Source organism: Hemitrygon akajei, chromosome 5, assembly GCF_048418815.1.
Source record: "Hemitrygon akajei chromosome 5, sHemAka1.3, whole genome shotgun sequence".
In the NCBI taxonomy this organism is placed as follows: Eukaryota; Metazoa; Chordata; class Chondrichthyes; order Myliobatiformes; family Dasyatidae; genus Hemitrygon; species Hemitrygon akajei.
The window spans coordinates 82377569-82405112 of NC_133128.1; the positions used below are offsets into that span (position 1 = coordinate 82377569).

Below are 27544 nucleotides of genomic sequence, written 5' to 3' on the forward strand. Positions count from 1 at the left end.
GGGAATTGAAGTTCTTTATTATGTACACATATAATAACACTCAAGAGAAGCAGTATCTCCATTAATAAGCACCACACACAAAATGTTGGGGGAACTCAGCAGCCCGGGCAGCATCTATGCAAAAGAGTATAGTCGATGTTTCAGGCTGAAACCCTTCATCAGGATCTGATGATTAGTTCAAGGGAAATTGGGGATAGACTAAAACTGTTGGCCAGTTAGCGACAGTCTCAGGAATCCTGATTTTCCCTGGAAAAGAATGTGGAGACAAACTTCAGACCAGGACAGAAAAGGGGAAAGACACAAGATGGGAAAATCATCGTCACGGAGAGCTGCAACCTGGAAGCACAGGTGCCAGCTGCCATGATAATATATTCATTTACTGGTCAGCCAGCAATCTAGTACTTAGACTTGGATTAAAATTATGATGTTGTAGTATATTGGTTGCGAATATATCCTTATGTACGTCTTGTGATACATTGTTGGAACAGTATATCACAAGACACAGATTGAGATATTACAGCTGTTGTGTGGCGTGAATTAAAACATTACTAATTAAACAGCAACAGAGAGGAATCTGTGAATGCTAACAAGTGAAGTGATGGGATATTGCAGTTGCTGCCAAATCCTTGGTTATGACAAATTCTACAAGTGTATCCAATATAACAACATTCCAGTTCGTAACCTCATCGATAATGCTCCCCCAACTTCCCGACTGAAATCCTGAAAACCTTCCTACAACATGAAAAACCTCGACTCCTATGGCGAACACACTGAATAGTACAGAACAGGGACCTGACCGACCACCCCACCTCCCCCTCCTGGGCTTTACCAGGGGGAAAAAATACTGGCCAGCTGCAAACAGACTCAGAAGTCGACATGCTAAAACAGCGCAAACACTACACTGATGGGCACCCGAGAAACCCCAGCTTGCCGCTGTGGTGCCCCAACCCGCGACGTCCTCTGCCTGGTCCAAACACGGCTTCTCACCAAGATCCAAGACGGCTTTGCCACAGTCCATCGATGCGGCTGCGAGCTGGAGGAGCGGCTTAACAAAAAAACTATTATAAGTGTGAAGTGAAAAGCACTTGGCACACAAAACAACAACAAATGTCAAGATCCTGGTAGAGGACCGAAGAGAGCAACGTAGCCATTTGTTCAAGTGAGCTGATGTCCTGCACAGATGATTAAGGATTTTAGTCGGCCTTTTTTTTCCCCAACGCTTTAAGAGATTTTTGCAAGTTTGGCGGGAACGAAGAAGAAAATGTGAGCAATTATATCACCAGGTTAAAGGTGCTTTCTAAAAACAAACAATCTAGGTCAGGTACTTGGGACCTTTCGGTGCAGCAGCCTGACAGCATGGCGCACTGGATCTAACTTTGGAGGGAATGTGCAGAGTACCCACAAGTATGGAACAGTCTTGTTCAGATGCAGGCAGAGAGCAAGGTATGGCAGGAGTGATCTTCACAACAGAGTTATGCAGATGCTAAGAGTGTTTTTCAGCAAGAAGATAGATGGTTGTGCACGCTGGAGGCAGGAAGGCTGCAAGTCAGTGGCTTCACTATAGCAAACATGGAAGCAACCTAGGCTCAGAGTGCAATGGCTCAAGTTTTACTTGCAATTGTATGGAGCATGTTGAATGGGTGTGCAGGTAACTAGTGGTAACAGCAGGGATCTTTCTTTTCCTCGGGTGAATGGGGCAAAGGTGTGTCCATGTGCTGGAATTGGATAGAAGAGATGGACTTTAATGTACACCTGCCTGGGGGCATATTGATCCTGCTGAGACCCAGCCAGTTAGAGGGCACAATGTGGACAGAGAATATCTCAGTCTCCATTGATGCTGGTGTTCTAACTCTCTGCAGGAGGAACTCTGCAAGCTCTGGTGTGGAGTCACTGCCTGAAAAGACCACAAATCCGTTTCAAATACGTTAGAGCTCACAAGCTCAGCCACACTTTCAGCTCTAGCAAGGTGGCCAAGGAGAATGATGAAGCGGTATCAAGCTTCATTAGCTTGGAAAGGGAGTGAACAGCCAGAGCCGCACGTTGAGGTAAGGAATTCAAAACGTATCCTCTGGCTGAAAGGCAAGAGCGATTACACTGGGTGAAAGGCTCACTAGAAGCAGTGGGTCATTGCCTATAATTCACACATCCACATTTCACTTCATTTCCATGTTTAAAATATTTTGTTTCATAGAAGGAGGCCATTCAACCCATGCAATCTGTGCTGTCTCACGGAGCAATTTTCTCTGTAATCTAACATCCCAACTTTCCCATCCACTCCCCCCGGATGCCAGCACTCACCAGAACACTAGGAGAACTTGCAGTTATCCTTCCAACCCACGTCTTGGGATGTGAAAGGAAACCAGAGCACCCTGAGGAAACACAGGCAGTCACAGGGAGCACCGAGGGTCGGGATTGAACCTGGCGCTCGGGAGTGAAGAGGCAACGGCTCCACCAGCTGCATCACTGCGTTGCCCCATTCACACCAGGGCTGTCAAAACCCCTGTACAGCAATGAGACAACAATGCCTTATGATCTCACAGAGGCATTTGTCTGGCATTTACCCCTGACATTACGGTTAGTAATTTCAAACACAAAGTACACTGCAGATGCTGTGGTCAAATCAAGACGTACAAAAAAGCTGGATGAACTCAGCAGGTCGAGCAGCATCCATTGAAAGAAGCAGTCAACAACAGACAGGATCTCCCGGTTGCCACTCACTTCAACTCTGCTTCACATTTCCATTCGGATATGTCCATACATGGCCTCCTCTACTGCCATGATGAGGCCAAACTCAGGTTGGAGGAGCAACACCTCATATACCGTCTGGGTAGTCTCCAGCCCCTTGGTCTGAACATCGAATTCTCCAACTTCCGGTAATTCCCTCCTTCTCCCTTCCCCCATCCCACCTTCACTCTGTCTCCTCTTCTAGCTGCCTATCACCTCTCACGACTCTGCCTTCTTCTACTACCCATAGAGGTTTCCCCTTACATTCCTTCTTCACCACTCCTGCCTATCCCCTCCCCCACCCCTTGATCTTTCCTCTGACTGGTTTTCCACCCTCCCCCCACCTTCTTTATAGGGACACTGCCCCCTCCTCCTTTAGTCCTGACGAAGGGTCTCGACCCGAAACGTTGACTGCTTCTTTCAATGGATGCTGCCCGACCTGCTGAGTTCATCCAGCTTTTTTGTACGTCAGAGTTAGTAATTTGTCTTTTGTCTTGTGTGCTAAGCAAACTGTAAACTTTGCATCGAGCATCTGGACTCCAGCGTACTGCAAAGCTGCCTCCTGTAGCTGAGTGATATCACTCGCACCTCCGAACCAGGAGCCTTTCTTTTAGATAGATAGATAGATAGATACTTTATTCATCCCCATGGGGAAATTCAACTTTTTTTCCAATGTCCCATACACTTGTTGATACCAACTTAAGGGACCAGGTTGCATAAACCTAGCTGATCCTCCAGTGAAGGGTTCAGGGAACGATGTGTAGTCAGGGGTACATGGGGCATTAATCTGGGGCTCTGTCTTGCTACCATTCCACAAACAGCGAAGAACACACCCCTGCCTTTATTCATCAACCCTACTCCTAAAACAGATGATCATTTCAGTCATTGTGGGGGCCTACACAACACAGATTAGCCACCGTGGTGACCACTCTTCACAGGCACTTCATTGGATGCAAGGTCCTGTGGGACCACCTGGAGTTGTGAAAGGCGAGTACCAGTGTGTTGTTATGAGGGACACTCTGTAAACATGCATTAAAGGATCCCGAGACCGCAGTGCATGAGTTTCTACACGCCAGTCTCAAAGGAGAGGAATCCCAGTTTTCCAATGGGAACTTACTCCTCACAAGCTACCTTCCTACGTGCAGGGACTCGGCTGGTGTTCCATCACAGACTACACTGAAAGGATGCGGTCTGCCAATAACAGTGCGGGATTGGTCGTTTCAAAGGAAAAATTAAACTGCCAGAAATAAAGCAGGAATAATCCATTCACGGGTGATGGGAAAGGATCGGCCTGGAGTGAAGAGACTGTAAGGGTTTTATTGACTGGTTAGCTTTAACATTTCAGTTATTTACTTCCAGTTAAACAATAATTTCTGTTTGATGGAAGAATCGGAACCAAGCTTCGTGTCACTGGCGTATATTGTGAAAATTGTTGTCTTTGTGGCAGCAGAACAAGGCAATGCCTAATAGTAAAATAAAAACTGTGAATTGCAGTAAATGTTTTATATAAAAGTTAAATTAGTAGATAAAAGTAGTGAGATGGTGTTCATGGGTTCAATGTCCATTCAGAAATCAGATGGCAGAGGGGAGGGAGCTGTGCCTGACTTATTCAGCCTCCTTCATCTTCTCCCTGATGCTAGCAATGAGAGCAAGCCATGACCTGGGTGATGGGGATCATTTACAAAGTAAATGGCAGGATACTTGGCAGTGTGGAGGAGCAGAGGGATCTGGGAGTACATGTCCACAGATCCCTGAAAGTTGCCTCACAGGTAGATAGGGTAGTTAAGAAAGCTTATGGGGTGTTAGCTTTCATAAGTTGAGGGGTAGAGTTTAAAAGTTGCATGGTAATGATGCAGCTCTATAAAACTCTGGTTAGGCCACACTTGGAGTACTGTGTCCAGTTCTGGTCGCCTCACTATAGGAAGGATGTGGAAGCATTGGAAAGGGTACAGAGGAGATTTACCAGGATGCTGCCTGGTTTAGAGAGTGTGCATTATGATCAGAGATTAAGGGAGCTAGGACTTTAATCTCTGGAGAGAAGGAGGATGAGAGGAGACATGATAGAGGTGTACAAGATATTAAGAGGAATAGATAGAGTGGACAGCCAGCGTCTCTTCCCCAGGGCACCACTGCTCAATACAAGAGGACACGGCTTTAAGGTAAGGGGTGGAAAGTTCAAGGGGGATATTAGAGGGAGGTTTTTCACTCAGAGAGTGGTTGGTGCTTGGAATGCACTGCCTGAGTCAGTGGTGGAGGCAGATACACTAGTGAAATTTAAGAGACTACTAGACAGGTATATGGAGGAATTTAAGGTGGGGGTTATATGGAAGACAGGGTTAAGGGTCAGCACAACATTGTGGGCCAAATGGCCTGTAACCATATAACAATTACAGCACAGAAACAGGCCATCTCGGCCCTTCTAGTCCATGCCGAACGCTTGCTCTCACCTAGTCCCATGTACCTGCATTCAGACCATAACCCTCCATTCCTTTCCTGTCCATATACCTATCCAATTTTACTTTAAATGACAACATCGAACCTGCCTCTACCACTTCTACTGGAAGCTCATTCCACACAGCTACCACTCTCTGAGCAAAGAAATTCCCCCTCGTGTTACCCTTAAACTTTTGCCCCTTAACTCTCAACTCATGTCCTCTTGTTTGAAACTCTTTTTGTTTGGAAAAAGCCTATCCACGTCAACTCGATCTATCCCCCTCATAATTTTAAATACCTCTATCAAGTCCCCCTCAACCTTCTATGCTCCAAAGAATAAAGACCTAACTTGTTCAGCCTTTCCCTGTAACTTAGGTGCTGAAACCCAGGTAACATTCTAGTAAATCTTCTCTGTACTCTCTCTATTTTGTTGACATCTTTCCTATAATTCGGTGACCAGAACTGTGCACAATACTGAGTACTGTGTACAGTACTGTGCTGTACTGTTCTATGTTCATGGTGGATGCTGCCTTTTTGAGGCAACGCTCCTTGAAGATGTCCTGTAGCTACAGAGGCGAGTGTCCATGGTGGAGATGACTGAGTCCACAACTTTCTGCAGCTCCTTTCGATCCTGTGTAGCAGCACCACCACCCCCCCCCCCCCCCACCCCACACACACCACCCCATACCAGATGATGATGCAGCCAGTTAGAGTGAGACGATCCAATTTTATATATAGGCTTGAGTCAAAAACAGGACTGACGATTCATTTAACAGTTTGCAGCGGTTTAGTTACAATATTTATTCTTTTACAGACTATGGACATTGATGGAAGGACCAGTATTCATTGTGGAGGATAGGTGGATGGAATTTAATTTGATTCATGAACTAGAAACACTATATTCAACAATCTTATTAGGTGATGCATGACCGTACATTGTGTATTATTTCAATGCAGGATCACACAGCCCAGAATGAGTCTACCGTCTGGCTCATCATTTCTGAGCTGTCTCTCTAAACGGCCAATCATTCCCACTCCACAACTTGCAAAGAACTCGGTCTTCACACCAGGGTGCATGGTGGAGACCATTAGACAAAATGAAATGATTACTACTTGATTCAAGTGGAACTTCTCACTTCTTTGCAACTGTTCATGCAGAATTATCCTGATTCCCCTCAAACACTTAAATTAGTAGAAGTTAATGTGAGATTTTTTTTACTGTTTACTCTTCAGGCACTTTTAATTTAAATTTGTATAGATCTTTATTTTGCTTGAGAAAGCATGAAAAATATTTCAGATGTTGTTATTTTTATGTATTATTTTAAAGGGTGATGCAAGATTTTCAAATCCTCAAAAGTTGGTGGGGTCCCTTCATCAAATGTATTTTAAACAAATGGCTCATTCTTTTGTTATGTCCCTTGTCGCATGACGTGGGCAATCGTGGTCTTTCCATGACCATGATTGCTCTTGACAACTTTTGCTGCAGAAGGGGTTTGCCATTGCCTTCTTCAGGGCAGTGTCTTTACAAGACAGGTGACCCCAGCCATTATCAATACTCTTCAAAGATCGCCTGGTGTCAGTGGTCACATTATAGGTTTTCGCAAATAAAATGAAGTGAGGCATTTTATGTTTAATGAAACCCGCGACACAGTTTTATTGAACCCCAGAACCTAAACACAAAAGCACAAACTTTATATAACAACGTCAGCACGTCAGACCAGCATCTTAAAGTGAAACCCCAGCTCAATGTCGGTGATTGTGAATTATGTACATTTCCCTCAATTATGTTACCCCACACAGCCCCCCCCCCCCCAGAATTCACTAAAACTGGCATTGTGAGCCTGGCAGGAGCCCAGACAAGTCACCCACCCGGCTCAGATTTTGTGTTCCAGTTTGCCAACACAATGAGGTGAGGGTGACTGAGACATCACACAGGATATCACACGGCTTCTCTGAATTTAACGCCAGCTCTGTTAAAGCTGCAAGGTGGTCAGCACTTCCTAGTGTTTGTACCAAAGCGAGTGTGGTAAGAACACAGACCCAGCGTCATCAGTTTGTGGGCGTCCATACGCTGACCAGGATTGTTGAGGTGGAGAAGGAGTAGGAATGATGCACCACTGCCTGGCTGAGTGTAGATGATCAGCCATCTTAGCAAGCTCCCTATAGTCCTTCACGGGTGCATTAGCAAGGGCTGTGCGAAGTTGATCAAGCATTTGCTGCATGAAGCATTCTTTAAAATTAAAACAAGGATGGTGATTTCCCAGCAGAGACAGCAGGTGGTCCATTAGCTCCAAAGGCCAGGCATTGCTGAGGCCAGGCAAAGAGTGCAATTGTTTGGCACTCTCAGACTCCAATAGTCCAAAAGGCAATAAAAGGTGAGTTTTCAGTGATCGGTATCTACTGTGTTCAGACGGATGTTCAAGCAGAATCACCACTTACAGTTGTGGAGTTGCTGAGCGATGCTACCAGGCAGTAGAATTTGGTGTCGTCGGGGGTGATTCCTCACAGAGTAAACTGGGCCTATGCTTGTACAAACCAAGCAACGGTGTTTTGCTCCCAAAACTCTGGCAGTTTCAAAGTGTCAGCATTGGCTGATGTGTTCACTAACTCTGAAATCGTCCTAGAGAATCAGGGTCACCAATGAAAGTTTTTGCAAATAAAATGAAGTGAGGCATTTTATGTTTTTATTGAACTCCAGAACCTAAACACAAAAGTGTGTTAAAAATCTTTACAAAACAACATCAGCACATCAGACCAGCCTCTTAAAGCAAAACCCCAACTCCAGGTTTGTGGTTGTGAATTATATACATTTCTCCCACGTGACAAGAGTTCTTGATGAGGATGAATTGAAATTCTGGGATATCCAAAACAAGGTTCGAGACACAGTATTAAACTGGATCTGAGCTCAAAACAAATGCTAGACGATATCACAGGTAGGCTTATAATTGAGCACTGAACCACAGTTCTAGTGTTCCTTAAGTACTCAATTCTTGGCGCGTGAAACATGATTACCAATTAGCGGGTCTGTCCTGAGCAACTACCCGTACTCCAGGGAGTCTGAGTGTCTAAATCCTGGAAGGTGGTGCGATTGGGGGCGTCTTGTAACATGAGCGAATGCTACCCCCCCCCCCAAATATGTTACCCTACAGCATAACCAGGGCTTGTGATATGCACCGGCTGCCATTAGGACCAGCCACCACCTGCTCCCTTGGCTTCACTCTTAGGACCCTAATCAGGGGGCTAAGCATGACCTGCAGGTGAGCACACCTCCTTTGGTAGAGACGTATCTCCATCCCGCCAGACAAATGATGCTCAAAGCAAGTGCATTTATAGCAAGACCAGGATTAATATGATGTGGCGTAAACACCGGATCCACAAAGGAGAAACAAGCTCTTCTACCCAACTGCACCATGCAGAGTTCATCCTCCAAATGAATCTCCAACTACTGTATCCCCGCTCTGCAGCTCCATCTCCTTGGCTCTCTTTCAACCTTACCATCAATGCATCATTACTTCTTGCTTAATAAGTTCATGTGACATATTCTCCCAGTGCAAAGGAATTCCTCCTAAATATTTAAAGAGTAGCTGCGTTATAGTTACGGCTCATGCTGCAATAGCCCACGGGTTGATTAAAGAGTTCCAAAGGTCTGTGTAAGCTTAGAAAGAAGAGAAGATCCTAAGCCAAAAACATAACTCCCGGTGAGACATAGTGCGTTGATTGATGACATGTGAACATCTTGATATCAACCGTGTGGTTCAGAGTGCAACCTGTTTTATATTATTTATGGCAGCAGCAAAAAAAAAGACAGCCTCTACGTCTTTACACTTTTACTGCTCCCCCTGACAGAATTAACTCTCTTTATTTATTTAATGGGGTACATCGCAGAATGGGCCTATCCGTGCCTTTGAGCTGTCTTGCCCAACAATCCCTCAGTTTAATCAGAGCCTAATCACGGTACAATGCACAAAGACCAAATAATCGACTGTGAGGGAACCAGAGTACCCGGAGGAAACCCATTCAGTCACAGGGAGAACGTACAAATTCCTCACAGGCAGAGTCAGGAATTGTTCCCGGGTCACCTGTCCTGTGAAGTGTTGAGCTAACCACTATGCTATGGCGTTGTTCTGGCTCTATTCATCCATTCTCGTATCTTTAGTATCTGTGTGATCCCAAGGTTACCTGGTGTAACAATGCTTTGATAGCTGGCTTAGATTTTCATGTCTCACCATTATAATGAGTAGCAGGTAGAATCCAATATAGTTCGATCTTTGAGTCCATACATCCTATGGTGGTCGGGTCTAGTAGGATAAAGGGGCAAGTTGGCCTTATGTACAGCATAAAGGATGTGTTAGTTCTTTTCCCTAAAGCACTTGGATAAAAGCGACTTCATTTAAACCAGTACTACAAAACTCTTCCCCAATCTACTTGCCCTTTCCACATCTTTTCAAACAGAGAAGCAGCTGGAGGCCACATGTTCTCTTGGGCCTCCCCTGTGTTTCATGGCCACTGTTCCTCGATCACTTTCCTGCTCAACCTTCACCCATATTCTTTGATCCCCATCCAATTATTACATGTAAGTCTTGGAAATTGTTTAACTAATAATCCAGAAACTGAGTCCAATTTTCCACTGTAACAGATTGGGAATTTAAATTTAGCTTTTAAAACTTCAGAAATCTAATCTAGTATCCATTAAAGGAAACAATTGATTAGTTATAAAACTGCAACTGCTTCACTTACATTCCACAGGGAAAGAAATGTGCCGTCCTTTAGCTTCTGGGTTACTCAGTCTCATTGCAACACAGTTGATCTTAACTGGCCCCTGGAATGGATGATTGAGGATGCCCTACACCCACATTATGAGAATTAATATATGACAATTAAAACAAAAATAGTGAATAAAAGTTAAAAGGACAAGCAGAAGAAAGTTTGCAATACTATTAGGAGATAGTATTTGATTAATAGACAGATTAGAATTCTACATGGTCTGGCTAATCTGTTGCAACTTGTAATTCAGGGAACTTAAACAATAAAACTGCTCTGAAGATTTGAGTATTCCTTAATGTTTTTAAGTCAAACAAGGCATTAAACCATGAACCTGCTGACTTACAGGTCGGCTAGCTTGGACTCCTGCTGTGGCACCAGACTCAATATTGTTGATACGGCTTCACTTGAGCCAGCCAGCAGTTCAGTGACAGGAGGCACAGACAGGAGCACAAACCCTGCTCCAGACAGTCTGGCACGCAGACATCAGAACTGGGTAACGGGTTGACAGCATCTCAAATGTGGTGGGTATGAATGAGGTGTACCTACCCCCAGTCCTGAGGCCTGTTAAAAAATCCAAAGCCTCTCATAGTACCACCTCCTACAGAGATAGAAACGGGCTGTCAAAGGCTATTCACATCGCACCTTTCTGACTGGCTAATCTGTTTCACCACTTGCATTGAAATATTGGTAATGGATCTACTGCAAAAAAATTGATTGGATCCATCAATGACTGTTGGAACTGAGTGGATCCATGACAGTATGCTGGAGTTTGAAGAGTATATCAGCTGTAGTCTGTTAATATTGTATATAGAACTGGGAGATGGACCATTGGTCATTATCTTCACCATGACAGTATGAAGGCAGGATGGAGCCTGGTGCAATGTTAAGAGTGATAGAGACAAACAAACTATACTTAGAGGAATTTAAAGAGTTATACTACCAACTTTTTTATGATTTGTTTACAATTCAACATCAAAATGGTTCCACAACTAATGGACACACTTTCATGGACTCTACAACACATGTTCTCAGTTTTCAGCTAGTTAGTTATCCAATTATTTATTTATTTGTCTAACTATTTCTTATTTTTGTATTTGCACTGTTACGTATTCAGGCAACAATAAATATATGTGAGTTAGGCAAGGGTTTTTTATAACAAATAACACTTTTATTAAACACTGAAAACAAACCCCCCAAAAGTAAACAAATCACTAACGTAACCGGAAATCAGCTGCTGTGCGGCAGCTTAAACAGTTCTTAAAGCGATGCAGCTCAAACAGTTCTTAAAGCGATGTTGCAAAAACAGTTCTTTAAAGTGGTATTGCCAAAAGTTCAAAATGCTCACAGTCCATTTAAGAAGGAGAGACTTTTTAAGATGATTTAAATTCTCTTTCACGTCGTTTTTCTTCAGTCCCCGAAGTCGAACTTTTCCCACGAAGAATTTTATGAAACAAAATGGCTCAAAGGCACTGACCTTTCCTTTACCGCACTATTCTCAATTCTTTCTGGAATCCCAGGGATTAACACAAGAATAGTCAACGAAATCCTTCCGAATAAGGACCAAACAAGGTCGAACCTGTTTCACCGTCGAAATTCGATTCTCCTCGATCTTTAACTCCCGAACTCCGATCTTCACTTTCCACTGATTCTTAACCAACAGTATTGTAAAGAAACTGCTGGCAATGACCTTTTAAACTTTAGGCATTAGATAAAACTTCATCTTTCAACTAAACTGCATCATCACATTAAATCACGCAGTGGCATGAAGTCAACATGGCAAATCCAGCCACGAACTGCCCCACCTCACAAGGAGGGGTCCTCCTCTTATACCCTGTAAAAAAAACCTGTCACATGATCTCTACTGGTGGGAAAATGACGTCACTCCACCATCACAAGACCATTACCTCAAGTCCAGTATAGCTTCAACCCCAGTCACGTGACAAGGGTACCACTGTCACGTGTCACAGGTACATAACAGCACAGTTTGTCTCCTTTTGCACTCTTTTATTTGTCAGTCTTTTGTGTAGTTTTTCACTGCTTGTATTGTATTTCTTTGTTCTATTGTGAATGCCTGCAAGAACATGGACCTCAGGGTAGTATATGGTGACACATACTTCCCTTGATAATAAATTTGCTTTGAAAGATTCTCTGGGTGAGGAGATGGCTCATGTTCCATTTTTTATGCAAAACACAACATCTGGCACAATTGTGAATACATGTCGAGAGTAAATAAGATGTGCATTCCCCTCAACTTTACAAAACTCAGAAATGCTTGTAGATTTCCTCAGAGATCCATGGCCATTTTCAAAGTGCAGAGCTGTGTTATCTCCACAGCCCCTTTTCTTTCTGCCAGTCTACGTACATCTCTCACTACCAACTTTATCATAAATAATTTTTAAATGTTTTTTTCCTAATATAAACTTCAGCAATCGTCTTCAACATTTGTGACAATAGGGAAAGAATTCTGACATTCTCATGGAATTAACCTATTTTTTCAATGTGAACTGAGGGGGCACATTGGAAACTTACAAAGTCAACCCTGACTGCTCTTAACATATTCATCAATTCTTCAATTACTTATACTGTTGAGAGGAAAACAAATAGCAATGCTTTTCAAATTCATTTTCATATAGATTATGAACAGAATCAGATCAATAGTATTGCGTCATTGTCTAAAGCGATATAACTGCAATGAACAAATTTTGGCAGAGGGCCCTTGTAAGGCAGCAAGACAGTAAGACAGTTGTTGGCTTGCAAAGGCCCAGTAGGGGAGGAGGCAAAGGTGATTTGCTGATCGAGACATTTCATAGGAACATAAGAAGCAGGAGGAGGCCATTTGTCCCTCACATGTACACAACCATGCAATACTTTCCTGTACTAACCCCATTTTATCCGATTCAATATCCAACCACCTACTGATCTCTTATCTTGAATATGGTCTCTGATTAAGTCAATTATACTCTTAGGTAGAGAATTCTAAAGCTTCACTACACTCCAATATGAAGACATTTCTTCATATGTTAGTTCTGAATGACCAGTTCATTACTGTATCCCTGATATAACCCACCCTCAACTAGGCATAACTGGCCAGTGGTGTATTGGCATCCACACCGGACTTGGAGGCAAGTAGTTCTAGATTCAAATCTGACTTGCTCCTTGAACGCTTTCCATTTGTGCTGGATTCAGGATCGAGCTGGCAACTCGGCCTCGTAAACGACAGACAAATGCTAAAGAAACAGTAAGATTGCCGCCTGACGCCTTTGAGAGGAACAATAACGTTACCTCTACAGCCACTCTGTGATGCCTATAAGGATTTTGCAAATTTCAACGAAAACACCTTTCTTTCTTCCAAACCCACCTGCCTCATCACTCCCTGTAGAACAATTCTTGCCCCCTTCATGGGAATCAACCTGGTGAATTATCATTGTATTCACTCTATCACATTCCCTTAGGTCAAACCCATACATAATACCTCAGATGCAGTCTGATCAGGGCCCCGTTTAATTAGCATAATATTTAGTCTCATACTTCGATTCTCTTGTAGTATTGGAAATGTACCTTTTGACTTTCTGCATGTTAGGCTTCACTGATCTCTCTGTAGCAACGTTGGCACTGAGACTGAGCAGAAATGCATTATTGAAAGGTAAAACAGATGAACTAAAAGGCATCTCTACATCCCGATACTCTTTTGGTCCAAATTCTGAAACTTCAGTGTTGCAAGGATCACCATCGGAGAGCAAATCTAAAACCGAGACTTTGTTACTGAGTCCGGTTGTAGAAAGGACTCTCATAATGGAATAGCTAGTGCTTCAGGTACAAACATTCCCAGCAGATGGTGCTTTCAATTTTGGGTCAGTTCATTTCAAATGGGCTTCTGAATTACTCAAAGCCTACTCCTCCCTCCAAGACTCGAGAGCCAGGAGCAGAATCACAGGTCCTGTAGCTCCAGCCCCGGCTCAGGGCTGCCCCTCTGTTCATTTTCAGACAACAGCGATTGCCACTGTGCCACTCCCGCCATAACCTGACTAGGAATGTCAGAGAAATAGAGGCGGATGGACACTTGCCTCCAGAGTTATGGTATGGAGTTGGGTCATTTCCAGCACAGTATTTGTTTGAAGGTTGCATTGAAGAATTCAATTGCATCCAGTAGGAATGAGGTCTGATAGAGGTTCAGCCAGAGGTCCCAGTTATGGGTTGTCCAACCATAGTGGGAAAAGACCAAGGGAATCCTTCCACTCGGTCCCCATAAAACAATGGACAGCTCACCAGTGATGCTGCATCTACTCTCAGACCTAATCCAATGTCCTGGTTGTAGTAGTCAGCTTGTCATCATTACAACGGGGACACCTCTTCTTCCCTTATTAGTGGGAGAGAGAGAGAGAGAGCCTGCGGTATGTCGAATACCGGGTGAACGAATAGTCCTCGGGGTAACTGCAAGTCTGTGTCTTTATTGATGCTTTGCTGCACATTTAAATGTTCAGTGGGGGGGGGGGGTGCCGATGCTTCTTTTCCTGCTGGGGGAGGGGGGATCAATGCTTTGCTGCTGCTTACATGTGGGAGGGGGAGGTGGGGGACTTTGGGGTTCTAACATTCGACTGTCATTCATTCTTTGGGGCACTCCTCTGTTTTCGTGGATGGTTGTGATGAAAAAGAATTTCAGGATGTATATTGTATGCATTCCTCTGACATTAAATGTACCTTTGAAACCTAAGTAAGGTTTACTTCTGAGCACTGTAGGAATTGTTAAAGAAGAAAAGGCCAGGTTAAAGTAGTTTCACCTTTTACCATTTTAGTAGTCATTTGATAAAATAATGTTGCCTAATTACTGTAATCCACCTTCATCAATTAATCTTCAGTAGACCCAGGCAGGAGGTGGGGAAGATCTACAATGCGATCAAGGCTAACAAGGGAGTATCTATTACAATCCACAAAGTTTCATGCAATCAGGAATTTGGCAGTGGCTGCTACTCTGAAAGAACAATGATTAGCACCAATTCTAAAATCTATTTTCAAGGAACAAGCTGCTATGTAATATACCATTTAATCATAAAGCAAAACAAACACTTCACTTTAGCAAATATTTGATGCAGACTGACAGCAAGGGCTCCTTGAGTGCCTCGACTCAACGTGGTTCAGGGTGAAACCAGTTGATGGCATCATTCCCTACCATGATGAAATATGGCCGTGCCCCAGGCCATCACTGCAGGAGATCCCTGAGGCCCATTCCTTACCTGAAGCACCTGCAGTTGCTTCATCAGTGTCCTTTTCTCCATACTGAATACCACCAGGCATTGGGATATTCAGTGGCAGCTGTACCATGTTTAGTTCCTCAGGTGAAAAGATAATCAATGCAGTAAGACCATAACAATGTTCGGATATCAGCTGGTAACACTCACACTTTACAAAACACACAAAACAAAACATCACTATCTCTACACTTCCAATTACTCCTACCATCTGTTAGCACGTACTATCCAATGAACCTCACCCCCTTTCTGTCAAGCATTTATTAAAGTCTACCTTGAAAGCTACCTCTGAATCTGCTTCAAGAGTCCTTCCAGGCAGTATGCTCCCCAACAACTCTCTCTGTGGGAGAAGTGTTTCCCCCGTTGCCCAGATTCTATTTCTGGTCATTCTAGATCTATGTCCTCTGGTTACCCGACTTCGCCACTGGAATCAATTTAGGCTTAATTACAATGATGCTGACCATCTCTGTTGAAAGCCATGTGTCATGAATTGTTCCCTCATTTACAGCAAAGGCTTTAGAAACCATTCCATTTGCTCTCATCTGAAGTTTAGCCAAACAACTTTCCTCTTTGATCTGCTTTATCTCTTCCTGCTGTCTTTTTCATGATTAAACTTTATAAATCATATACTTAGGTCTTGACCCAAGCACGGATACCTTAAGGCGTTTCCATTTTTATCTTCTTTAGTCTGGAAGAGACAATTGCAGGATGGAGAGACAATTACAAAAACTTGAAACACAACTTCTTATGGGATCTGTGTTGTGAAACAGCCCAGCATTCTATTACCAATTTCTGGCTCGAGCCTATTTGAGAAGCTTCTACCTACGTGTGTTGAATTGAAATCCTCAGTTTAATACCTGAATGAGTTACTTCCTTCATTCGGAAGGACCTGTTGGAGCAAAAACAACTTGGTGGAGGAACTCAAGTGTGTTGATCTGCATCTGGGAGTGTGGTGGAGTCCATTTTGGGTGAAAATCCTGCATCATGACTGATTGCGAAGAGGGGAGATAGCCAGTATAAAGAGGAGAGAGGACCTGGGTGAAAGAGAAAGATCCTGAGGAGTATTGAGAGGGTGGATGTAAACAGTATATTCACTAAGTTAATCCTTGGAATGGGTTGGTGGCCTCATATAGAAAGGTTAGGCTGGCTAGGCTTGTACTTGCTGGAGCGTAGAAAAGTGTGACATATTTTCATTGAATGATTAAAGATTTAAGTGGGCTTTAAGAGAGTGGATGTGGAGAAGAGATTTCTGCTTGAGGGAGAAGGTGTAACTAGTGGTCACTTTAAAAATATGAATTTACCCATTTAAAACTGAGAAAAGGTAAAACCTTCCACAGGTGAGACCTTTTCTTTCAAATTATTGTGGAATTTCAATGGAAGCAGAGTCTTTGAATATTCTTAAGGTAGGGGTAGAGAGATTCTTCATAAGCAAACAGGCAAAAGAATATTAGGGTAAATGGGAATGCAGAGTCGATAGAAGTGTGATTTAGTTAAATGATAAAGTTTTGTTGACAGGGCAAGGGGTCTTCTCTGCTATGAGTGTGTATGTTACTAAGAGAAACATCTTCACATATCAACCTAATTGTTTAAAGTCCTCATTTCAGTGCTTTTGCTAGAGATGGGGAAAATGTATCAAAGTATCAAATTCGAGATTTGATACATCTCGAATATCAAAGAGATGTGTTCCCCTGTACTGAAGCTGCTCAGTCCTTGGCTGAGGTGGTTCTTTCAGCTCATTCCCAACACGCCAATCTGGCTTCATTTTTCTGTCTGGTTAAGGATCCAAGCAGCCTCGGTCCTGGATTTGGATCTGAAGATGGCACCTCAAACAACGCTTTCACAGTGTTAGCCTGTGAGCAAATCCCAGTACAGGCCTTGACCGGTTAAAACATTTTACAGCCAGAGACACAGAACAGAGGTAGGCCCTGGGTTCCACCATGTCTGAACACAACAAACATATATTTACACTATTCTAGTCCCATTGTATTGTCCCCACATCTCTGTCAGCTCCCCACAAATTCCACCACTCACCTACCCACGAGGGACAATTAACAACAGCCAATTAACCTCCCAACTTGCGTGTGTTTGGGATGTGGGAGAAAAACAGAGTAGCCATGGGGAAACCCACAGGGTCATGGGGAGAGCATGCAAACATCACACTGGAGGTCAGGATTGAATCTGGGTTACTCGAGGTGTCCTTCCATGGTGTCAGGCCTCCCATCCATGAACACAGCTGCTATCATGGTGAACCGACCCATTCTGCTTCGAAAAATGGCTGCATATAAAGGCTTCCTTTACTATTGTGACATTCTTGACTCCAGGACATCACACGTGGCTCTTGTGAAAATCTTGTCAGAGATGTCATGAAGGAAAACACAACAGCTATGTGGTGCAGGACAAGTTTCTGCAAACAGCAGTGAGATAAATAGCCTGGATAATCTGTTTTAGCTGACATTAGCTGAAGGATAAATATTGTACATTGAGTTGAAGGGCAAACGTATAAACAGCAGAAATCCTCACTCTTCTTTGTGATCTCATATCAACTTGAGGAAGTACTCTGGCACTGCAGGTGGAAGATAGCAGCTCGGTCAGTGCAGCATTCCGCTGTGAACGCAGCCTGGCACTAGGCTGCATTCTGTGCACATATTTCTGGGGTGCACTTGAACCAACACCCGTGTGATTCAGAGGTGGGAGCACATATATTTATTAAAGCAAAATGATGGGGTATATTCCCCTGCAATCTCTCAGTTTTGTGGTAACCTTTCCAGATAAAGGAAAGGTGAATTCAAATACTTCCTGGAGTTCAACTCATTTTTGCTGATTCCTGATCTCATAGCATGACCTACACCCTACAATATCTGGTGCCACAGAACTGCTCAGGTTGATTCTCCCAGCCCTGTGTCTATTCAGTTAACCATAGGATCCATATCTGAACAATTCCACTATGGGCAATGCCACCTCTGGTGCTGCCATTGATACCAATGGAGTTTTTGATGAGCACAGGACCTTGAGTTGAAAGCAAGAGGCGGTGTGTCGCAGTGTTTCGGGTTTTGCTTGACATGCCTTGTTTGGATGAGCTTTTTGACAACCATGGGGCTGTGTGAATGAATGCCAATGACTACTGATTCTCCATTCTCCATTTCAACACTAGACTTATTTGTATGTTCGGGTTTTGTGGCAGAGAACCTGAAAGATAAATCAATACATCAAATTAAGGGAATGGAACAAGAAAGGACAAAACTTTTCAGGACAGTTATACTTTTCCAACACAGTTCCCAATTTGGAAATCGTAAAGGTCCCCACCATCTTCACTACCCCAGGCATGCCACCTTCTTCTCATAGCTATCATCAGCCAGGAGGTACAGAAGACCCTCAGCACCCAGGTGCAAAGGCAGCTACTTCCCTTCAACCATTCAGCTTTTGAACCAATCCACGTAGCCCTAATCATTAGCTCAGTATCTACAGTGGTGCTAGAAAGTTTGTGAACCTTCAGAATTTTCTTTATTTCTATATAAATATGACCTAACATGTGATTAGATCTTCACATAAGCCTTTTCTAGCTCTATAGTACTACAATTCTTCTTCTTTCTTTTCCAATATTTTTATTAGTTTCTACATAGAAGAATACAGAGTACAAGAAAGTGTATATAAAAGGTCTGAAAAGATATAAAAAAGCTACCAGTTACATTATATCTGTTCATAATAACAATTCCATTACTCCGTATTCATTAAGTTAATCAATAGTTATATTGAACTATGCTAATTTATTACAGAAGCAAAAAGAATCTAACCCCTACCAAGACTGAAGCTGTTCATTAAGGAGAAAAGGTAAAATATCTTCTTATATAATAAAAATCAATAATAGCCAACATCTGTGTTTAAACAACGAATTGAAGGAATGAAATTTTTAAACTGGTTAATACTTCATCGCTATGTGCTCGTCATTCCCTCATACCATTTAAGGTGGTACATAGAGCTCATGTTTCTAAGGATAAGCTATCTCGTTTTTATTCGGATATATCTCCCTACTGTGACAGATGTAATAATGGAGAAGCTTCATTAATTCATATGTTTTGGACTTGTCCAAATCTTGAAAAATATTGGAAGGAAGTTTTTCAAACTTTTTCCTTACTTTTTAAAGCCTATTTTAAGCCTAACCCTCTGATGGCCCTATTTGGTATTGTTGCAGGACAAGATATTAAGTTGAAGGCATCTGATATACATATTTTGGCCTTTAGCTCTTTTATAGCTAGAGGACACTCTTGTTTAAATGGAGAAATGTTTTTCCTCCTGGTGATGTGACGTTATGTTATGTTTAGATTTAGAGAAGATTCATTGTTCAATTTCTGAATCTCGTCAAGACTTTCAAACACTGTGGGGACCTTTTCTGAATTATTTTCAAAACCTTCAATTCATTGTTTAAACAATTCTTCTTCTAAGATCATCTGAAAGTTGTTTTGATCGAGGCATAGTGCACATAAAGAGATCTTTCTTGAGAAGAGCAGGCTCTGTCAGGAACCTGACTTTGTGTGCCTTTTTAAATAGGACATGGCATCTCTACAACCCATAGCTCCAATCTCATCTCACTGATTGGAACACCTGACTGCAAATAGCTTTTTGTAGAAGGCATTACCCCAGAGGTTCACATACTTCTTTGAATTCAGATAGGATTGTTTAAATGGGGGCATATTCAGTAATGACGAGAAGTACAATTGTGTATGTGTTATTAGTTTAGGCAGATTGTGTTTGTCTATTATTGTGACTTGGATGAAGATCAGACCACATTTTAAAGGGTCCACAAACTTTTTCTTGCAACCGTATACCATGATCACTTAAATCACTTTGCACTACAGCAGGCATTATTTGTTCTAATGTCTGTTCTTTCTTATAATTATGTATAATTTATGCTTATACTTTTTTGCGAATATAATGTATATGATTCTATGTGCCTGTAAGTAAGTTTTTCCATCGGACCAGTACATACATGTACTTGTACATCTGACAATAAACTTGACTTTGACTTTGAAATCTTCTCAATTGCACAGAATTTAAACTGTCGCTTATTTGCCACTCCTGATTAATCTTACAAAGTTACTTCAAGCAAATGCAATGTTTTAAAAGCCAGTATCTTCTGTTGATTGCAGATCTTTGGAAGTAACTCCGTATGTACACACAGTAGAAGTAGGAAAGAAGAAATGTCAAGAGCCCGCAGTGACCTCAGTCCAGCTCCTCTGATTCGAGTTCAAGGAAAGCTGTCCTCTAACAAGGGGGAGCCGATGCACCCTGACGTTGAATCATACATTGCAGGACCCCGTACCTCAGGTGCTACTGAACCCTTCATGGGACACAGCGACAACAGGATGAGGTCAGGAAGTTGCATGTGGCAATGTGTAGGCCTTTGCTTCGCCTTCCTTGGGTGGATGGGCTGCTTGGCAACCACGGTGCTGCGTGAGTGGATGACAATGAACAATGACATAATATTATCCGAGCAATTCTCCATTGGAATCTGGGAGACGTGTGTTGCTCAGGATGAAGGGTCAGTCCAGTGCAAGGCATACGATAGCCTCTTCGATCTGCCAGAGGACATTCAGCTGGCTCGAAGCTTAATGTGCACATCCATTGCCCTTGGCTTGCTGAGCCTGGTGCTTTCCCTGTCTGGATCGAATTCTGTCTCCTGCTGCGGAGATGACAATGCCAAAAAGGAGGGGTTAATGATCAGTGGTGGAGTGCTCTCTATTCTGGCTGGAGTTATGACCCTCATTCCAGTGTCCTATATCGCCCACTTGACAGTCGTGCAGTTCTGGGCTACCGATATCCCCGATTATGTCCCACGATGGGAGTTTGGTCAGGCTTTGTTTGTTGGCTGGGCTAGTGGCTTTCTACAGTTATCTGGCGGTGTTTTGCTAATCAGTGCCCAGTGCTGCTACAGAAATTCCAAGAGCAAAGTTCAGCTGAGGCCACCACTACGCACCGAAAGGAGACAGAGACAACTGTGGTACAAAGTTGAGTATGTCTAAGTATGAATGTAGTTTCCTTCACCACGCAGTTAGCCTAAACTTTCTCATAGTTTGTAATGGCACACTAACCTGCCTGTGCACAATGGGCCAACTACCACGTGGACATTCAGCAGCACCCGAGCTCCAAAGCATTGGATGCTACTGAATTAGCCCTACACGAGGTAGGTCTTTCCTCTCTGAGTTGCTCCAACTCCGTTGGAAATCATGACCAAGGTAGGAGGGGAGGGGTGGGTATGGGGGGGGGGGGTGGGAGAGAATGAACACTAAGGATCAGTAATGGGGGGGGGTGAGGATTGGCTGGCAGCAGCTCAGGGGTGAGGGAAGCCTGCCTCTGCTGTTTGGAGGTGTCAGTCAGCAGGACAAAGAGCTACAGTCGCTGCTTGGGGCATCGGGGGCAGGAGTGGTAGTTATGTGGTCGGGGGGGGCGGGTGGGGGTGCGGGAATTGAACAGGTGTGGGTCGGGTTGGCCGGTTGCTGGGATGAATAAGAGGTGGGAGGAGATGCTGCAAAGGGGTCGGTACCATTGTGGTGTGATGTGTGGAAGGGTTCAAGATGACCCGCTATCTAATTAACCCAAGAACCAGCTCAGGATATGCTCCTCAGTGAAGACCACACAGGAAATGGTCTCAAGTACGTTTCCACAGGACTGCAAGTGCCATTCCATCTCAAACGCTCCATCTAAACAAGCTTTCCACACCATCAGATGCTGGTCCATCCATCCAGGATCCTCTGTGTGTTACACATGAGCCTCATGGTGCTATCCAGAAGAGAACTGTTTGACTGAGAAATCCATACTATTCATTACTGATTGTCACTGCTGTCTTAATTTTCACAGAAATTGTATTGTGCTATGCTGTGATTTCATTTCCAGAGCAAGCGTACTTGATCACTGCCCTGCTTTGGTTTGATCTTTGCTTCAAATGGTATGGAGTGTTTCAACAAAAAAAAAGAGCCCATTTTCTCTTACTTTGGTGCTGTTAACCTGTTCTGTACCAGACTCTGTTAATCGATTCCAGCAGCCTGCTGATGAGTACAGCAGAGTCATAAACTAAAGCTGTTGGTTACATTTCACTCTGCACTCACCAGGACAGCCTTGAGTGGGAGCTGAACCCCTACCTTCATCACCCAGAAGCAGTGATGCTTATTTCTGAGCCCACACACTTGCTACCCAAGGGTGATTTGTGTTATTTTAAGCACTAATTAGCAAAATTAACAACCTGTGCCTCGTGAACAAATACAAGCTGCTGCAATACCTGCCATTTTGGTGTCAAATGGGTTTGTTACCGTAGAAGAAGTGGAAGAAATTAAGATCAGGTATGTGTGTGGAATATCTACTCATCCTCTAAGTCTTGAGCCTCCAATAAAGTAGATTGAGCTCTGTCGTTATCATTACAGTCGATTCCCAGCACTACAAATATCAGAGGCATTCCAGGTAGACACTACCCTTTCTGTGGAGAAATGCTTGCTGAATTCATTCTAAATAGCCTAGCTCATTATGGGAGAATTTCCCCTGTCAGCAGTCAATAGTTGTGCTCTGCTTCCCCTTATTAAATCCATCTCTCCTCTCACCACCCCCTCCCCCTGAACAAATGTTGCTCGACTTCCTGAATTCTACCAGCAGACTATTTGTGGCATAGGCTGCCTCTTGTGTCTCCTCTTTAAACCTGATCCTCCAACTCTTTCCTTTGGTTACCGGTCCCAATATCTCCCAATTTTGTGCTATAATGGTCCTGCAGACTACCCTGTGATAATAGATTCTACATCACAATTACCACGTAAATGCAAGTTGTTATCCCACATCAAACCTCTCCACCGACTTATTTCTTCAGTGATTTCTACAGACCATTTTGGAAGGAGTGCTTCAAGCCCCTAGTATGTGGTGTGAATCTCCTGACCGTCCCCATTTTCAATCACTTTACTGCCGTTGGCTGTGCTTTTATCTGCCAAAGCTCTAAACTCTTCTCCAAACCATTTTGTCACTCTAGCCCTGCCAGATGTCCTTCAAGAAGGTTAACACGGGGGGACGTCACGTGATGACGTAGGATCGAGACGCTGGAACCCAGCTCTCCCGTAAAAAGTTAATAAATTAGTGTCTAAATGAAGAAAAGTTAGTCAGTACCTTCTAAAAGTTACTTATAAACTACTCTGGATTGTGTCAAGCTATGCCTCAAGGAAGGAAGATGAAGAAAACTAATACCGGGAAGACTACGCAAGTTGGAACAAGAACAAGGCCCATGTCTACCGAGGAACCGCGGTCTCAGGTACATTATACCACCGGCGATACGGAACAGGAGACTGCAGCAACATTGGCCATTCCTAAAGGAAAAGGCCATCGTGAACTGCGCAAACGCGAAGGATGGAGCATGTGCAAACGGGAGCAACAAGAACTACAAAGCCCAGCTACCACTGCAACTGAAAGTGATAGCGAATCGGAGGGAGAGTCAGAAATTCCGGAAAGATCAGATGAAGAGGGAGATAAAAGTCCTTCTAGAAATATAGAAAAGACTTTGAGGCAAATAATGCGTAAATTAGACACATTAAAAGTAATTAAAAATAATCAAAAAATACTCAAAAAAAAATGACCAAAATGGAGATTATGCTTAATAAAATGACAAAGAGACAGGAAAAAATGGAAAAAAGAATTATGGACTTGGAAACTACAACGGAGGACATGGTTGAAAGAATGGACAAAATAGAAATTGAAAATACTGCTTGGACATCAGAAAGAAAACAATGTATGGAAAAAATTGATAAGCTTGAAAATTTCAGTAGACGAAATAATATTAAAATTGTTGGACTTAAAGAAGATATAGAAGGAGAAGATCCAATAAATTTTTTTCAAAAATGGATCCCTGAAAAATTGGAAATGGAAGAAGAAACTCCAATTGAGATCGAAAGGGCTCATAGATCCTTAAGGTCAAGACCTCGAGCTGATCAAAATCCACGATCAATTTTGATAAAATGCTTACGATACCAAGACAAAGAAAAGATCCTGAAGGCCGCTGCCCAAAGTGCCAAAAATAGAAACGGGCCATTGATGATAGCAGTTCTTTTTTATCCTGATATAAGTTACAACCTGTTGAAGAGAAAGAAGGAATTTAACCCAGTGAAAAAAGCCTTATGGGAAAAGGGTTATAAATTTACAATGCGTCATCCAGCAACACTGATAATTTTTTTGGAGGAGGGAAAAAATTTTTTTCCCGATTATCAAAAAGCGGAGGAGTTTGTACAAGAACTTCCATCTATTCGCTAATTACACATAGAGGCTTCCAAACGTAATGGATTAAAGATGAAGATAGACCCAACGAACAGAAGTGATGGACATTTATGGATATTATAGAAGAGAAAAGCAAAATTTTAGAAATACTAAATGAGAATAGTATTTTTTTTCGCTTCTTATACATATACTTTTTTTGTGTTGCGGGGGAGCTGGGGAGCTTTGGATCGGTTACTGCGGGATTCACGTGTGTAATCATGGCGGTTGCCATGACCCGTACAGCAGAGGGGGGTAATGTTGTGTTTTTTTTCCACAACATTAGTAGGGGGGTATTTTATTTTTTTCTTTATATTTTAATTTTCTTCTATCTTTTTGCCTGGATGATTGGTGGGGACACACATAGCAACATGGAGATTTTTATAAAGATTTCCCAGGATATCACCAAAGTTGAAAGATTAGGTATTATTATAGATTGGAGTAATATAATAAAAAAATAATGACTAATTTACTAAATTTTTTAAGTTTTAATGTTAATGGGCTTAATGGGCAAGTAAAAAGAAAAAGAATTTTAACATATATTAAAAAAATGAAAACAGATATAGCTTTTTTACAAGAAACTCATTTAACAGACATAGAACATCAGAAATTAAAAAGAGACTGGGTTGGAAATGTTATTGCAGCTTCATTTAATTCAAAGGCGAGAGGAGTTGCAATTTTGGTTAACAAAAATCTACCAATTAAAATACAAAATGTATTAATTGATTCGGCGGGGAGATATCTAATTATACACTGTCAAATTTTTTCAGAACTATGGACCCTTATGAACATTTATGCACCAATTGAAAATGATGTAAAATTCATACAGGAGGTCTTTTTGAATTTGGCTAACGCACATGATAAAATATTAATAGGTGGAGATTTTAATTTTTGTCTAGATCCAGTTTTAGATAGATCAACAAAGGTTGTTACAAAATCAAAAGCAGTAAAATTAACTCTATCATTGATGAAAGACTTAAATCTGATTGATATATGGAGAAGAATTAATCCAAAAGAAAGAGATTATTCACTTTATTCAAATAGACATAAAACATATTCAAGGATAGATTTTTTCCTATTATCAACGAATATTCAAGATAGAGTGAAAAATGTGGAATATAAAGCAAGAATATTGTCAGATCATTCTCCTTTAATAATGACAATGATAATGATAGATAAAGAGGAATCAGTTTATAGGTGGAGATTTAATTCAATATTATTAAAACATCAAGACTTTTGTGATTTTATGAAAAAACAGATTCAGTTCTTTTTAGATATAAATTCACATTCAGTTGATGATAAATTTACAGTGTGGGAAGCAATGAAGGCATACTTGAGAGGTCAGATAATAAGTTATACTTCTAAAATTAAGAAGGAATATATGATAGAAATAGATCAATTGGAAAAAGAGATTACAAAATTAGAAAAAGAATCCCAAAGAAATATGACAGAAGAAAAACGAAGACAACTTATTAACAAGAAGTTACAATATAATACGCTCCAAACATATCGAACAGAAAAAGCAATTATGAGAACTAAACAAAGATATTATGAACTAGGTGAAAGATCACATAAAGTTCTTGCATGGCAGCTAAAAACAGATCAGACTTCTAAAACAATAAATGCAATTCGAACAAGAGTAAATAAAATTACTTATAAACCTTTAGAAATTAATGAAGCTTTTAAGAATTTTTACTCTGAGTTGTACAAATCAGAATCACAAAATGACAATGTCAAGATAGAAAGGTTTCTATCACAAATAACTCTTCCAAAATTAAATACGGAAGAACAGAAGGGATTAGATATGCCTTTTACATTGAAAGAGGTCGAAGAAGCCCTAGGATCACTTCAAAGTAATAAATCTCCAGGAGAAGATGGTTTTCCACCTGAATTCTATAAAAAGTTTAAAGACTTATTAATTCCTCCTCTTATGGAGTTAATACACCAAGCGGAAAGAACGCATAAACTTCCAGAATCTTTTTCGACAGCCATTTTAATAGTATTGCCAAAAAAAGATAGAGATCCTTTAAAGCCATCATCATATAGACCGATTTCTTTATTAAATACTGATTATAAAATAATAGCAAAAATCTTATCTAATAGATTATCTAAATGCTTACCAAAATTAGTACATATGGATCAAACAGGATTTGTTAAAAATAGACAATCAGCAGATAATGTAACTCGCTTATTTAGTATAATTCATTTAGCACAGAAGAGGGAGGAAATGAGCATGGCAGTTGCTTTAGATGCAGAAAAAGCATTTGATAGATTGGAATGGGATTTTTTATTTAAGGTATTGGAAAAATACGGATTAGGAGTATCTTTTATAAAATGGATTAAAACCTTAAATACCAATCCCAAAGCTAAAGTAGTGACAAATGGTCAAATTTCAACACCATTTCAGTTAACAAGGTCAACTAGGCAAGGTTGTCCATTATCACCTGCTTTATTTGTGTTGGCGATAGAGCCATTAGCTGAATTGATTGGAATGGATCCAGATATTAAGGGTTTTAGAGTTAACCAGGAAGAATACAAGATTAACTTATTTGCTGATGATGTTCTGCTTTATCTAACAAACCCATTGCAATCGTTGCGTAAATTATCCTATGGATTAGAAGAATATGGGAAAGTATCAGGTTATAAAATAAATTGGGATAAAAGTGAAATTTTACCTCTTACTAAAGGAGACTATAATCAATGTCGATTAATAACCCAATTTAGATGGCCGGCAAATGGTATAAAATATTTAGGTATAAGAGTTGACAATGATATAAAGAACATATACAAATTAAATTATTTACCACTATTGAAAAAAATTCAAGAAGATCTTGATAAATGGATGGTATTACCAATAACATTAGTAGGTAGAGTAAATACCATAAAAATGAATATATTCCCTAGATTACAATACTTATTTCAATCACTACCAATACAAGTACCCCAGAAGTTTTTTCAAGAGCTGAATAAATATGTGAGGAAGTTTCTTTGGAAAGGTAAGATGTCAAGAATATCGTTGGAAAAATTGACATGGAAATTTGAGCTAGGAGGGTTACAACTTCCAAATTTTAAGAATTATTATAAAGCAAATCAACTTAGATTTATTG

At 41.5% G+C, this 27544-nt stretch overlaps 1 protein-coding gene across 1 annotated transcript; it reads left to right on the top strand.

The window, feature by feature from the left end:
- The first annotated feature begins 904 nt into the window (after nt 1-904).
- LOC140727214 (uncharacterized) lies at nt 905-21184 on the top strand. The gene is made up of 3 exons (XM_073044480.1): nt 905-1067; nt 1860-1990; nt 20312-21184. The coding sequence occupies exons 1-3, from the start codon at nt 905-907 to the stop codon at nt 21182-21184; spliced, it is 1167 nt and encodes a 388-aa protein (XP_072900581.1).
- Nucleotides 21185-27544: the final 6360 nt, after the last annotated feature.